The 15,848-nt window shown below is 42.4% G+C and overlaps 1 protein-coding gene and 1 long non-coding RNA gene across 7 annotated transcripts in view; both read right to left on the bottom strand.

Moving 5' to 3' along the window:
- The window catches only part of LOC132870601 (uncharacterized), a 315,561-nt gene that overhangs the window by 183,327 nt on the left and 116,386 nt on the right, over positions 1–15,848 (bottom strand). The gene's annotated exons all lie outside the window — the stretch shown is intronic.
- LOC132870597 (NACHT, LRR and PYD domains-containing protein 12-like) overlaps positions 1–15,848 on the bottom strand; it is a 136,739-nt gene that overhangs the window by 33,217 nt on the left and 87,674 nt on the right. The window contains exons 1-4 of one of the 5 annotated variants that reach the window (XM_060904299.1): positions 3,859–3,944; positions 3,594–3,736; positions 3,077–3,193; positions 2,573–2,689 (exon numbers count right to left, since the gene is read on the bottom strand). The exons of the other annotated variants lie outside the window; for them this stretch is intronic. Coding sequence (XP_060760282.1) covers positions 2,573–2,689; positions 3,077–3,193; positions 3,594–3,646 — 287 coding nt within the window. The 5' untranslated portion in view covers positions 3,647–3,736; positions 3,859–3,944. Of the gene's footprint in view, positions 1–2,572; positions 2,690–3,076; positions 3,194–3,593; positions 3,737–3,858; positions 3,945–15,848 lie in introns of those variants that run through there. 5 annotated transcript variants of the gene reach the window in all.

Genomic DNA, 15,848 nt, shown 5'->3' with positions numbered 1-15,848 from the left:
AAACAAAATGAATATCCCGTTGTTAATCAAGTTGTACATGCCCGCACATAACATAATCATATGCGTCTAAAGACTTGTAGGCACGAAGTTCTTCGTGGGTGTACACTGAAGTCTTGTCAATAAGGTACGAGTATATATCTGGCCATTGTATACCAGGGAACTTACTAACATCGTCCGTCCACTCTTTAATTAAATACGGATCAGGTAGGCGATGTCCACTTGTTAGAGTTAACTTATTTATGTCGCATTCTCGATCTTGTAACGACAATTGTTTGGCATAATCTGACAGCTCATAATGCTGGTCTATGGGCAGCGCCATTGTTTCTGGGTCCAGGCTGCGCGCGCATCCTGGCAACGGTCGGTTTGTTTACAAACATCCGAAGGGGTCTATTAACAACTCTTGGTGTGGAGATATACAGACTGTCTATAAGCACTGTTCACCAGATGTGGAGCTGTTATTGCTGAAATGCCACCACTATTATCTACCAAGGGAATCCACTGCTGTGCTTTTGGCCACTGTTTACATCCCCCCGCGAGCTAACTCCACAGCAGCACTCAGCAAACTCCATGATGACATCAGCGTGTTAGAGACGACTCATCCCGATGCTTTTATCATCGCCAGTGACTTTAATCAGTGCAATTTACGGACTGTATTTCCTAAAATGTTATCAACATGTGGACATCCCCATCCGTGATAAGAACACACTGGACCATGTTTACAGCAACATACGCGGTGCATACAGGGCTGCACCCCGCCCCCACTTTGGACACTCGGACCACCTCTCTTTGTTCCTGTACTCGGCCTACAGACAAAGACTAAAACAAACAAACCCTGTCACCAAACAAGTCAAACTCTGGAGCCCAAAGACTGAGAGCACCCTTCAGGACTGTTTTGCTCAGACAGACTGGGATGTGTTTAAAGCTGCAGCCACTTTGGAGAACTCTTCTATCAGTACACAGGACTGTGCTGATGTACCCATTCACATACTGTACTCAGCATATGTGTCTGGAACATCGTGCCCACCATATAAATCAGGAAGTTCCCCAACCAAAAGCTTTGGGTAAACAGTCAGGTATGACACATGCTGCATGCTCGCTCTCTTGCATTGAGATCAGGCAATGAGATGGAGTGCAAAGCAGTGAAGTACGGACTGAGGAAAGCCATTACAGCGGCCAAGAGACAGTACAGAGAGAAGCTGGACGGTTTCTATTCTACTGCTGACCCTGGGTGGATGTGGCAAGGCCTGCAGCACGTAACAGACTAAAGGACCACCACCAGCTCCACATACAACCTGCCGGATGACCTCAACACTTTCTACACCCGCTTTGAGACCTCCACCTACAGCACAGAGAGGAGGCACGCGCGCGCGCACACACACACCTGGACCACCCACCAACAGTCTTATCAGGCCAGGTACACAAAGTTCTGAGGAAGATCAACCCCAGACAACATCCCTGGGCAAGCCCTCAGAGTATGTGCCAATGAGCTGGCTGATGTTTTCAACACTGTCTTCAACCTTTCCCTCAGCCAGAGCACCGTTCCCTCCTGCTTCAAGACCACAACCATCGTCCCTCTTCCCAAGAAAAGCCCAACCACCTGCCTGAATGATTACAGACCGACAGCACTCACTCCAATCATCTCAAAAGTTCTTTGAGAGAGTGGTACTGGCCCACATTCAGAGCAGTATACCGGAAACCTTGGACCCCCTGCAGTATGCCTACAGGCCAAACAGGTCCACCTCAGACGCCATTGTTTCTGCCCTCCATTATGCCCTCTCTCACCTGGAAAACAAAGACACTTCCATCAGGATGCTCTTTGTTGACTACAGCTCTGCCTTCAACACAGTCATCCCCCACAAACTCACCCATAAACAGTCCACACTTGGTTTGCACCCCACCCTCTGTGACTGGCTCATTGACTTCCTGACTGGCAGGCCCCAGACTGTCAGGATTGGTAATAGGACTTCAACCAGCATCATCTCAAACACTGGCACCCCACAGGGATGTGTCCTCAGCCCCATCCTCTACACCCTGTTCACCCACGACTGTGTCGCCTCCCACAAGGACATCATCATCCTGAAGTTCGCGGATGACACCGCAGTGATAGGACGCATCAGTGGCGGAGACAAAATGGCCTACAGGAGGGAGGTGGCCAGTATAGTGTCACGGTGTGAGGACAACAACCTCACCCTCAATACAGACAAGGTTTCTAATAAGATTTCTAAATTTTATTTTCTTCCCACAGTCCCCTCCAAAAGTATTGGAACAGCAAGGCCAGTGCTTCCCTCCCCCCAACAATGAAAATATTTGGGTTTGAGACCAAAAGACAAATGAGATAACAGATCAGAATTTCAGCTGTTTCAGTTCTTTTTGCTTCTGTTAGCATTTCTTGCTTTAGCATTTAAGAAGTTACCTTGAAGACATTTTCACCTGAAATGTTTACATGATTTCCTCTGAAGCATTTTAGGATCACTAAAGACCAAGTCACTATAATCTAAATCACAATAGCTGCTAATGACAGTGGAGCACATCCATTACTGTGACTTCAACTATGAGAATTATGGGATGTTACCTGTGTACAGGTGAGGGGTTTCCATTGTTAAATTTCAAAGGAGGATCCATAGACTCATCACTCTTCATGGAGACACAGCTGGGTTCTGATGAGTCTGATCTCTTCATCTGGACTTCACTGTTCAACATTACAGACAGTCCTTTATATAAACCATGTACAGTTTCTAACTGGCGTTAGTTTGACTTAATTTGACTATCAGAAGAATGTGTCTTTATTGGTTATTTAAATGATTTTGTTCACTATTACTCTCACTTTTATTGTCACATCCAGATGAATTTACTTCCTTATCCTGTCCATAACACTGTGAAACACTGACCTGCACAGTTATTGATTAATTACTCTAAAATGTTCAGTGAAAGTATTGTAGCAGCATTTGGACCGAATTAAAGTTTAACAAACTGATAAATATCAAAGCTCTGCTCATGATCTGGCCTGGATACAGGAATGTGTAACACGGCCTTTCACTCTGCAGTGACTTTAACTGTGAGAATTATGGGATGTTACCTGTGTACAGGTGAGGGGTTTCCATTGTTAAATTTCAAAAGAGGCTCCATAGACTCATCACTCTTCATGGAGACGCAGCTGGATTCTGATGAGTCTGATCTCTTCATCTGGACTTCACTGTTCAACATTATAGAGTGGAAATGAGACAGTTTTTCTTCTTTTCTGAGTTGAACACTCCTACTGTATTGATACTGCAGTGGTGCGATTTGTCAACACCGTCTCATCAGTCTGGTCCTGTGAAGCTTGTATTGGGATACGACTCGTATCGTGGCTTTAGTGTATCGTCTCATACCTACTCTTTACTCTTTAACTGCTTTATTATTTTATAAGAACATCATTTTACTGACAGTGAACAGAATCTGAATGTTTAAAGTGGGGACTGATAACTTTTCATTCTGAGGATGAATTTTTGTTCAGTTATTCTTTTCATATCTACTCACTCCATATTTCAGATAAGAACAGTTAATGACTAAAATATTAGAATTATTAGAATAAATATTAGAACATGTCAGCTTACCGCTTTTCTGAGGGTGGGGTCACATTATCTGTGTCCAGATCACAGCTCTGCATTTTTGAATATTAGTGTATGGACACACAGCTCATGGACTCACTGCTGATTCCTGCAGACACTGATCTCTTCTGCTGGAATTAATTTCACTCCTAGAAAAGACAAAATAAACAGCAGCTTTACAGGGAAGATGATTTCAGTTCCGCAGTTTTACTGCTGTTTTTACACGAGCTCAGTCAAATACAACCACATTTCTCTCCAACACAGCACTTACTTTTACTCAGCACTCCATGCTGGGCTTCATTCATCTCACCGCTTCTGCCTGGTGTTGCAGTTTTTCTTTAGTTTTCCAACAGCAACAAAATGCCGCCGAGGCTGTAGGAGAAACACTTTCACTTCTGGAAAACTGATTCACTCCGAGTGAAGTGTCGCTCAGGAAAAGAATCGACTCTTTGATTCGGCTCTTTTAGATGGATTTTAAATTGAAAAAAACAAACAGTGAAATTAGTCAACTTTATTGTCAAATATGCTATCCATGCTCGACATACAGCACAGATGAAATTTCAGTCCTCTCTGACCCACTGTGCAAACAGGCAATGTAATAAATAAAAATAGAATAATTGAAAAAACAAACAAACAAACAATATAAACACTAGATAACAACTAGACATAGACTAAACACTCAAACAATATAAACACTAGATAAGAACTAGACAGACTAAACACTCAAACAATATAAACAGTATAAACACTAGATAACAACTAGACAGACTAAACACTCAGACAATATAAACAGTATAAACACTCAAGATAAGAACTAGACAGACTAAACACTCAAAAATATAAACAGTATAAACACTAGATAAGAACTAGACATAGACTAAACACTCAAACAGACAATATAAACAGTATAAACACTAGATAAGAACTAGACAGACTAAACACTCAAATAATACAAACAGTATAAACACTAGATAAGAACTAGACAGACTAAACACTCAAAAATATAAACAGTATAAACACTAGATAAGAACTAGACATAGACTAAACACTCAGACAATATAAACAGTATAAACACTAGATAAGAACTAGACAGGCTAAACACTCATAAACAGACAATATAAACAGTATCAACACTAGATAAGAACTAGACAGACTAAACACTCAAACAATATAAACAGTATAACAGAGGTGGAAAGAGTACTAAAATATTATACTCAAGTACAAGTACTGTTACTCTGATGAAATTTTACTTAAGTACAAGTAAAGTTACCAGACAAAAAATCTACTCAAGTAAAAGTAAAAAGTAGATCATTTAAAATGTACTTTGAGTAAAAGTAAAACGTTACTTTTAACAATGGGTGTTTTCTGCCTCCATTGTGTTGTGCAAAAATGAAAAAGAAGAGGAAACAAGGATATATGTACAGTACATCTCAACCCAGATGTTTTATTTAAAGGAAGTGTATCAAATTGAATGCTTAGGATAATGCTGCATTAAAGGCGTCGTGCGGTAATTTCAGCAATCAGGCTATATCATGTGTCAAAATGTCGGGTTTGGTGGGTTATTCAAGCCCCTCGGTTTCCCGTGATCTCAGTGTCAAGATGCCCCCGCTACAAGCATTTAAAGTTGATGCGCACAGCCAAATTTAGGCAGCCAGCCGTTAACTAGGTCAACTTATGTGTGACGTCATACCAGTAACCTCCCTTGGGTGATGCTGGCCTGTCGCCATGTTTTCTCTATAGCGTGCATTTACCAGAGTTGTTTACATTGTGGATTTTGTGGATTTATTCAGTTTGTGGATAGTTTTGAACACTCAAAACACTATGAAATGATGTATTAATATTCTGTGATACAAAATGCCTAATCGGTGTATTGTGTTTGGCTGTAACAACGAGCCCCAGACAGGAATTGCCTTACACAAATTTCCCACTGACAAGACAGTTCAAGAAGCATGGAGACGATTTGTTTGTCGGACCAGAGCAGGGTTGTTTATAATGTCTGCTTTCCAGCTTCCCAAGCCACCTTTACTAGCTTTTTAAAAACATTTTCACAAAACTCCAATTAAACCTCCATGATCTTGCAATATTATGTACAACAACCCATGTCGCTTTTAATAGGTCTAAGATCATCATGGGAGAGCAAAATAGATCTATAGGATAGAAACCAAAAGGCCAAATTTGGACTTGTGTCCAAATTTTACAGTGATTTATGCCACAGAGCTGCCTTTAACTAATAATTATCACTTATTACTGATGATTGTACATTTACTAAACAATACAATACAAAGCTCAATACTCCCAGCCTATAACATACTGAATATCAAGTTAAAATCAACCGCAATAAAAGGAAAATGATGAAAACTGGAATATCAAGGGGTCTACTGTATCAGAAGGCCCACTGCATTTCGTGAGATCGCAAGCTGTCAAGTTGCTAGAATTCAATCTTTCTAGCTATACTTTCACCCCCTACAGCTATCAGTATTACACATAATCATAGATTAATCACACAGCATTCTAATTCAAGTGAAAATGGTCTTTAAAAATACACACAAGTAGTGATTTAGTCAGAGAAACCAACCAAAACAAGTCTTCAAGTCGCCGGTCTTCTTCATTCTCGTCTTCATTTCTGTCGTCGTCAGAACTGTCCTCATTTTCTTCTGAAGATGAGCGCTCAGGTTCAAATCTGTAAAGCTGGATACCACCAGGACATTCAGCTGTCAAAACCTCTACTTGTGGGCCATTTTCTTCTTCTGTATCGGTAAAATCAAAGCTAATTTCCTCAGCATCGCTCCTATTTTCTGGTGTGTCCGCCATTGCAACTGCACCGAGTGGTAACTGGTATGACATCACGCAGCTGTTCCATTGACTGAGAGGGGGTGCTGCAAACGCGGGAAATTTCAAGTGATGGGCATGACCAAATAAGGACCGATTACAACCGCGGGAAGCTTTTGAAAAATCGACGGTCAATTTATTTCGAATCTCGAAAGCATTCTGGTGCAGAATAATGCGACTTTTATCGCCACTGCGTGACGCCTTTAAAACTGAGACAAACAAAAAAGGTCAATACACACAGTCATGTCGTTTACATCGCCCTGACCACACACAAAGCATTGTACACGAAATATGAAAGTGAAATGTTGCACCGAAATCTTGTAGCTTGCCTGTGTGCACTGTGTGTTATTGAACAATTCAATGCAAACATTATTTGTTTTGCTTAGTATTCCTTTCTGGCCTGTTGGATGTAGAATGGTAGGAGGACTGATCACGTCAGGTTGGCGAGCTAACTTGCTTGCATGATTAGCCAACCGAATAACAGACGAGTTACCGTTATGTTACAGTACCAACAGGTTGCTACTTCAATATTAGCAATGCCATCCACTATTTTTGGAATATAACCAGCCTATTGTCGGTTTTACTATGGAAAGGAAACATTATGATCAGGGGCGCAGATACGTTTTTTGAACTGGGGGGGACAAAAAACTGGGGGGGACAAAGCTGCCAGCAAACCAACCCCAACCCCGATATGCCTGTCAAACTTGTTGTGGGTAACCAGAGCAACCAAGCTCGAGCTCGCAACCTGTGCAGTCTGCGCAGCTCAACCAACCGAATATCAGTCTTTGTTTTGTTTTATGTGAGTTGTTGCAACTATGTATACACTGCTGTGCACCTCAATAAACTGAATGGTAATTAGTCTTTTGATTTTTCTGTGAGGTTTGCCTTATGCAAAGAAAGACAGCATAGACATTTTTTCCTCCCTATAAGTGGGGGGGACCGAACGAGGTGAATTTAAATCTGAGTGGGACGAATCCCACCCGTCCCACCCTCTATCTGCGCCCGTGATTATGATGCCAATGACAATACTTACCTCAACATGCTTGCGCAGATTAGACGTTGAATTTTTGTATGCCGCAATGGTTGTCTTCTTGGGCACACATAATCTGCACTGAATAATGAAACTGTCACCCCTTTTCTCTACGAAGCTGAAGTGATCACGTATGTAGGGCCAGGGGTGCACTTCATTACTGGAAGAAATTGCGTTTTCTGCAGGGTCGTCCACCACAGGTTCCTCGGTCTCCTCCATGTCCGCAGGGGCGCTTTATCAACACCCGTGGCCCAGGGGCTAGGCCCCTCATAGGCTACCTGTCAACCCTACCCTTACCATTGGCCAGGAAAACACTCTTATTTTATTTGCAATACGTGTCAAGCATTTACAGTGTAAGCACGTAATTAGCCTAGAAGCCTACGATAGGTTACGTTTGGCTCAGCGTAGCTGCGCAAGGCCCACGCTCACATCGCTCAACACATCCGACCACAGAGGGAGAGAAGAACGCGCGCATTATCATTACAGAGCCGGTTCTGATTATTACCATGGACAGGACAGTGATACTGCGTAACTTTCACGCAGGGGCATGGCCAGAGATAACCACACAAGCGCGCGTGCACGCGCAAATGTAGACCTATGTATTGTAAACATAAAACACACACACCTACAGACAAGTCCTTTTAAAAAATAAAATACATAAAAATAGCTCAGCGGCATGAAAACAAACATTCACTGCAAGACAAGGTGCCCTAGAATCGCCATCAGTTTTTAATATCTATATGGACTTTGTTGTCAGGATTGCACAGCATGAGATATCAAAACTGTACCCAGATACAGGCTTCAAGTTCAGATATTGCATTCCAAATGAGGTATCCACTAGAGAAATGCGTACGAAAGCACGAGCATCAGGAGAGGGTTGCATAACAGAGATTCTATACACAGATGATCAGGCCATACTCGCTGGATCCATTGAGGAGCTTCAGAATATTCTTCAGTTGTATGATAAGACCTACACCCGCTTTGGTTTACAAATATCATATGTCAAAACAGAAACAATGGCTTTTAACGTCAATGAGGATATCAAATGTAAACCAAGTATCATTTCCCTTGGCGGCACTAATATTAAAAACGTCCGCACCTTTAAATATCTTGGTTATAATGTCAGCAACTGTGATGAATCCTCACACTTCCTGCATGCTAGGATAAGTGCTGCATTCATGAAATGGAATGAACTGAAACACGTTCTAACCGACCACCGAATACTACTAAAAACCCGTTGTAACGTTCACTAGATGTGGGTGGAGCACAGAGGACGGCAGGACAGAGACTGAGTTCGCAAAAACTCTTTTATTTTCACTTTTCAGTGGAATAGGTTTCTCTCTCAGCCACACACGCACGCACACACATTCCGGTTATCTGGTTGTGGAGAGAGCTCCTCTGCTCTCGCTCTCCCTCCTTAAATAGCCCGGTTTACTGGGGAGAACACACACAAAACATAGATTAATCACACTCAGGTGAAGCGATTCTGCCACTTACCTTCCCCAACTCCGCCCTCCTGTCACAGACCGGCACTTGACCACGCCCCCGCTGCCACACCCGTATAAAGTTCCTAGTGGCATGCGTTCGATCTCGTCTCCTGTACAGCACACAGGCATGGCAACTATCATCCAGTGAAATTCACAAAATTGAGGTAGTGTGGCACAGCTTCCTAAGGAAAATGATTAAAGGTGGATATAAACGAAAGAATGCCCCTGACCAAAAGAACACTACAAATGAAGATATAGACTGGAGCTACAAGATGTCCAATGCTGACCTCCGGAAACTGACAGGAACCCAGGATATAAAGCTATCCTGCTACGTACAACAACTAAAATATATTGCTCACATTTGCCGGATGGGCAATAACCAAGTGCAAAAGCAGCTCCTGTTTGACAAAAATGGTTACAAATGGACGAAATGGGAAAATCTGCTGGGCATAGACACCCAACAGATAAGACGTATGATGATGGACAAATCAAACTTTGAGCAACTGCTGCAACTGCTACAGCAGAAGCACCCCTAGAGAGTTTAACTTTTGACAGGGGAACATGATGATGAAGGTACTTGGCTCGGCGGCCACATGAAATGTAAACACCATGGACAGCGGCCAAACTCATAACTCTACAGACCGAAATACATGAAACCAAGTCCTACTAGGGTCTATTTTACCGATCTATGTTCAAGCATCCTGCAAGTCTTCCTTCTCCTTGAATAAGACCATGCATTCAACTGCCTTTTTGACATGACTGCATCGAAATACCACTTGCAACAATATTTCACACACTCCATCAAGAAAAAAGTTAAACATGATGAACACGGGCAAACTGTTTTGAGCATACGATTTTTTAAAAAGAAACGAGCTACATCAAAGTCCTTCAATAAACCCATCCTTTAGCGCAAATGAGCTTAACCTAGTTCAAAGCATGACGCTAGCAGTAGCTGCATAAGGCAAAATCATGTGGGCCTTTCGTCAACAACAAGCCACGGCGGGCAAACATTAATAATCAAGTGTCCTTACCTTAAAACATTGTCTTGACCACAGAACTTCTCAAGTATTTCACTTAAATCCACACGGGTTAACAACACACCCAACACAGCTAGCGAGAAATGTGGATCTGCGCTAGCTTTGTATTGCTATTCCCCTCAGTATGCTTACTCTGTCTGCTGCCCAAACTGTGACAATTATAGGCTACAATCTTTTCATCAATTTCTTCAGTAGATGCCGTTTTAGACATTTTATTATCCCCATTAAAATATGCTATTATACTAACAGGATTATAACTCAAATCACACGACACGTATTCAAATCACAACTGATTTATTTTACTGTTGGACAGATCATAGCATATCTAGCCTAGCTGCACATAGCCTAGCTGCTGGTAGGCTGATAACTGATAAGTAGCTGATATTCTGAACAGATTGGTGATCCTTACCTTAAAAAAGTCTGTGACTTTAGGCAACGATTCTATCATTACCTGCATCTCTCTTTTTTCCTTTTATGTGCCCCGCTAACATGTGAACACTTCATCTTTCAAAGCCTCTAAATTTGTGTCTCTGTAGTCTGCAGTCTTTGGCGCGCTTTCGTGCGTGACGTTACATTTTGTTACATTTTATTCTGGTACAGTTGTGGGTGTTCGTTTCATGAACCACATCCACCATGTCTCTTACAGCAGGCTACTGTGCGCTCATTTATTTCTAACCTTATTTCTATCCGTACATTAATGTAGGCCCATGATTCCGACAGTTTATTATTTTATTAATATTACAAGGCCCCTGATTGGCTGTGGCCCAGGGGCTTGAGCCCCCCGAAGCCCCCCCCTTAAAGGGCCGGTGCATGTCCGCCATCGTCTGTGTGAGACTCGTGCGCGCGACAACTATCCTTCCTGTGATTCATTTCCAGAACGCACTTCCCCTTCTCCGTTTTAGCCTTTTTTTTAAATTTATTTATTTATTTTTTTTACTCAGTAATGGTTGTGATGTAAAATGTACTGAAGTACACTACTTAAAAGAAAACATACTTAAGTAAAAGTAAAAGTACGCTCTTTAAAAATTACTTGAAAAAGTATAAGTACACAAAAAAGCTACTCAAGTACAGTAACACGAGTAATGTAATTCGTTACTTTCCACCTCTGCAGTATAAACACGAGATAAGAACTAGACAGACTAAACACTCAAAAATATAAACAGTATAAACACTCTAGATAAGAACTAGACAGACTAAACACTCAGACAATATAAACAGTATAAACACTAGATAAGAACTAGACAGACTAAACACTCAAAAATATAAACAGTATAAAAACTAGATAAGAACTAGACATAGACTAAACACTCATAAACAGACAATATAAACAGTATAAACACTAGATAAGAACTAGACAGGCTAAACACTCAAATAATATAAACAGTATAAACACTCTAGATAAGAACTAGACAGACTAAACACTCAAACAGACAATATAAACAGTATAAACACTAGATAAGAACTAGACAGACTAAACACTCAAAAATATAAACAGTATAAACACTAGATAAGAACTAGACATAGACTAAACACTCGTAAACAGACAAGATAAACAGTATAAACACTAGATAAGAACTAGACAGGCTAAACACTCAAACAATATAAACAGTATAAACACTCTAGATAAGAACTAGACGTAGACTAAACACTCATATATACATACATATATACAGTATAAACACACACACACACGAAGTTGAAATGTTTCCTAGTTCAAGGAGACTCTAGATGTTTTGTTGTTCTGAAGTGACACGACAAGTCCAGTCCACTTTAATTACCAAGAAACAGAATAAAAGTGCTGTCATTAATAATAATAATAATAATAATAATCATGGGTGGCACGGTGGTGTAGTGGTTAGCGCTGTCGCCTCACAGCAAGAAGGTCCTGGGTTCGAACCCCCGGGGCCGGCAAGGGCCTTTCTGTGTGGAGTTTGCATGTTCTCCGCGTGTCCGCGTGGGTTTCCTCCGGGTGCTCCGGTTTCCCCCACAGTCCAAAGACATGCAGGTTAGGTTAACTGGTGACTCTAAATTGACCGTAGGTGTGAATGTGAGTGTGAATGGTTGTCTGTGTCTATGTGTCAGCCCTGTGATGATCTGGCGACTTGTCCAGGGTGTACCCCACCTTTCGCCTGTAGTCAGCTGGGATAGGCTCCAGCTTGCCTGCGACCCTGTAGAAGGATAAAGCGGCTAGAGATAATGAGATGAGATGAGATAATAATCATCATGGGCGGCACGGTGGTGTAGTGGTTAGCGCTGTCGCCTCACAGCAAGAAGGTCCGGGTTCGAGCCCCGTGGCCGGCGAGGACCTTTCTGTGCGGAGTTTGCATGTTCTCCCCGTGTCCGCGTGGGTTTTCTCCAGGTGCTCCGGTTTCCCCCACAGTCCAAAGACATGCAGGTTAGGTTAACTGGTGACTCTAAATTGACCGTAGGTGTGAATGTGAGTGTGAATGGTTGTCTGTGTCTATGTGTCAGCCCTGTGATGACCTGGTGACTTGTCCAGGGTGTACCCCGCCTTTCGCCCGTAGTCAGCTGGGATAGGCTCCAGCTTGCCTGCGACCCTGTAGAACAGGATAAAGCGGCTAGAGATAATGAGATGAGATGAGATGAGATGAGATGAATAATCATCATCATTATCATCATCTCACATAAAAGCTGTTTGTGAAAGACAAAAGAAGGCAGCTGAGAAAGATTCACATTTTATCCTGATTATTACATTATAAGGGCATGTTAACCTAACCACATGTCTTTGGACTGTGAGGGGAACCAGAGCACCAGGAGTAAACCCATGCAGACATGGGGAGAACATGCAGACTCCACAGCCCAAAAACATATGATTAGGTTAGCATGCCCTTGAGCAAGGCACCCTAATCCCTAACTGCTCCCCGGGCACTGCAGCATAACTGCCCACTGCTCTGGGTATGCGTATGTGCTCATCGCTCCTGTGGAGGACGGCCCCATGTGGACAGTTGGAAGACACTCTGGACTCTTACAGTAATGCTTTTATGGCTGAGGACGGCAGTTGACTTGCTAACTTTGGGACTGCACTTGTCATGAACAGTTTTGCACTCTGGATAGACTAGAAAATGTTGTGGGAGTTAAGGGAACGGCCCTCTCCTGGCTCATGTTGATATATATGGTGATATTTCTAGACATACTGAGGTAAAGTTTGGTGTTCCACAAGGTTCTGTCTTGGGTCCACTGCTTTTTTCTTTATATATGTTCCCTCTGGGTGATATTATTCGTAAACATTGTATTAGTTTCCACTGTTATGCTGATAACACACAGTTGTATGTTTCTGCAAAACCTGATGAGAGACACCAGCTTAATAGAATTGAGGAATGTGTGAAGGACATTAGACACTGGATGCTTATTAACTTCCTTCTGCTAAAATCTGACAAGACTGAAGTACTTGTACTCGGACCACATGCAGCTAGAAGTAAGTTTTCTGATTACACAGTAACTCTGGATGACCTTTGTTTCTTCACGTGCAGCAGTAAAAGACCTCGGAGTATTTATTGACCCCAGTCTTTCATTCGAAACTCACATTGATAACATTACCCGGATAGCTTTCTTTCATCTCAGAAATATTGATAAGATAAGAAATTTAATGTCACTACATGACGCGGAAAAACTAGTTCATGCTTTTGTTCCCTCCAGGTTGGATTATTGTAATGCCTTACTGTCTGGATGTTCCAATAAGTGCATAAACAAGCTCCAGTTAGTTCAAAATGCAGCAGCAAGAGTCCTTACTAGAACTAGAAAATATGACCCTATCACCCCTGTCTTATCCACACTGCATTGGCTCCCAATCAAATTTCGTATTGATTATAAAATACTACTATTGACCTTTAAACCACAGTACCTGAGTGAACTTCTGCTCCTATATGGCCCGCCACACCTACTTAGATCAAAAGGTGCAGGCTATCTGCTGGTACCTCATATAGTGAAGGCTACATCAGGGGGCGGAGCCTTTTCTTACAAAGCCCCACAGTTATGGAACAGCCTTCGAAGTAGTGTTCAGGAATCAGACACAGTCTCAGCATTTAAGTCTCAGCTGAAAACATTATTTGTTTAGTCTAATCTTTTGTTAATGGTGTTTATGAGGTAAAGGAGTAGATCTGGAGGCTCCTCAGACAGAGTGTTTTGGTAAACTGGGATGTATGGATGTTGTCAGTCCCCACTCGCTTGCTCACTCGAGTTTGTTGTTGGTGTAGTGGCTGCTGCTTTATGTCCCGGGGCGCCCTCATGCCTGTGTTACCTTCTGGCTCTCCCCTTTTAGTTATGCTGTCATAGCTAGTTTTGCCGGAGTCCTTGCTTGTACTCAGTGCAATATGTATACTGCATCAAAAGGTGCATGCTTTTTGAAGCCGGAGTCCCTGCTTGTACTCAGTGCAATATGTATACTGTTCCTACTTATTCAGGTGACATTGGGCATACCTAACAACCTGTTTTCTCCCCCCCCCCCCCCAGTCTGTCCCTCTGAGTTCCAGGTCAATCCTGAGATCAAAATGCTGACCTCGTCTGCTCCTCGGACCTGCCTGATCCATCCTGGTGCCCTGTGTCTGGCTGGAGTCTCATCGCATCGCTCCTGTGTAGGACGGCCCCATGTGGACAGCTGAAAGTTACACTTGGAAGACGCTCTGGACTCTTACAGTCATGCTTTTGTGGCTGAGGACTACAGTTGACTTGCTAACTTTAGGACTGCAGTTGTCATGAACAGTTTTGCACCCAAGTTTCCATCAATGAAGAGTTTATAACATCAACGAAACTGGCTTCATGTTAAAACTGTTAATGGTATAGTCATGCTGTCTGTTGTTGCCCAAATGAGGATGGGTTCCCTTTTGAGTCTGTTTCCTCTCAAGGTTTCCTCCTCATGTCGTCTGAGGGAGTTTTTCCTTGCCACCGTCGCCACAGGCTTGCTCATTGGGGATAGATTAGGGATAAAATTAGTTCATGTTTTAAGTCGTTCAAATTCTGTAAAGCTGCTTTGCGACAATGTTTATTGTTAAAAGCGCTATACAAGTAAACTTGACTTGTGTGTGTGCACATTATATCAGATACACCTGTCACATACAGGTAGGTCATATTGTAGCTCTGCAAAAAATAATGTAATAGCAAAGCAGCGCCCCATAGCCATAGAGTGTGGATACATAAAGAAACCCATCAAGTTGTTTTCTGATGGTTTCGGTTCTCTGCCTGCCATCATCAGTGTCAGTCATTACCAGTCATACACACCGCCTAGTGGCCAGTGTTAGTAATTACCTGTCACCATCATCATCGCGTTTTCCCGTTTTGCTGCTTGGCAGCCTAAGGGCGCTCTTCCTTGAATCTTAGTTCGAGGAATTGCTTGAAGTCATTCTTCGTCATCATCATACATCTAACTTGGGCCCTGTCGATGTCAAGGGCCCGCTCGACTTTGCTCCACAGGTGACCGTTTGGTTGTGCAAATAACACTTGCTTCTGCAGGGAGTCGTTGTTCATCCTGCATACATGAGCTAAGTATTGTAGATGTTGCTTGACGCAAAAATTGTGGATGGGTAGTGTTCCTGTAATATCACGGAGTTGTTGGTTCGATATTTCAAAACTCCAGTCAGCTGGCTCAGATGGTGCTTGGCCGTCTGTTTTACGCAGATTTCTGTCTGGAGTATTTTTCCGTTGATATCCTCGTTTGACCATTTTCCGTAGGAATCCATGCCATACAACTTCAACCTTTCTTATGTCCTCTTCAGATAGTTCCCAAGCTTGGATACTGTATAGTAATCGAGATCTTACACAAGCAGTCAGGAATTTGATTCTGGTTGCAAGGTGAATGCGTCTGTCAGTCAGGACGTGTTTCAGTTCTTCCCATTTCTGGAAGGCAGACCCTATTCTTGTATAC

The sequence above is a fragment of the Neoarius graeffei genome, chromosome 22 (assembly GCF_027579695.1).
Source record: "Neoarius graeffei isolate fNeoGra1 chromosome 22, fNeoGra1.pri, whole genome shotgun sequence".
Classification (NCBI taxonomy): Eukaryota; Metazoa; Chordata; class Actinopteri; order Siluriformes; family Ariidae; genus Neoarius; species Neoarius graeffei.
The sequence above is the reverse complement of the archived record's forward strand: the minus strand, read 5'-3'. Positions and strand labels throughout refer to the sequence as shown.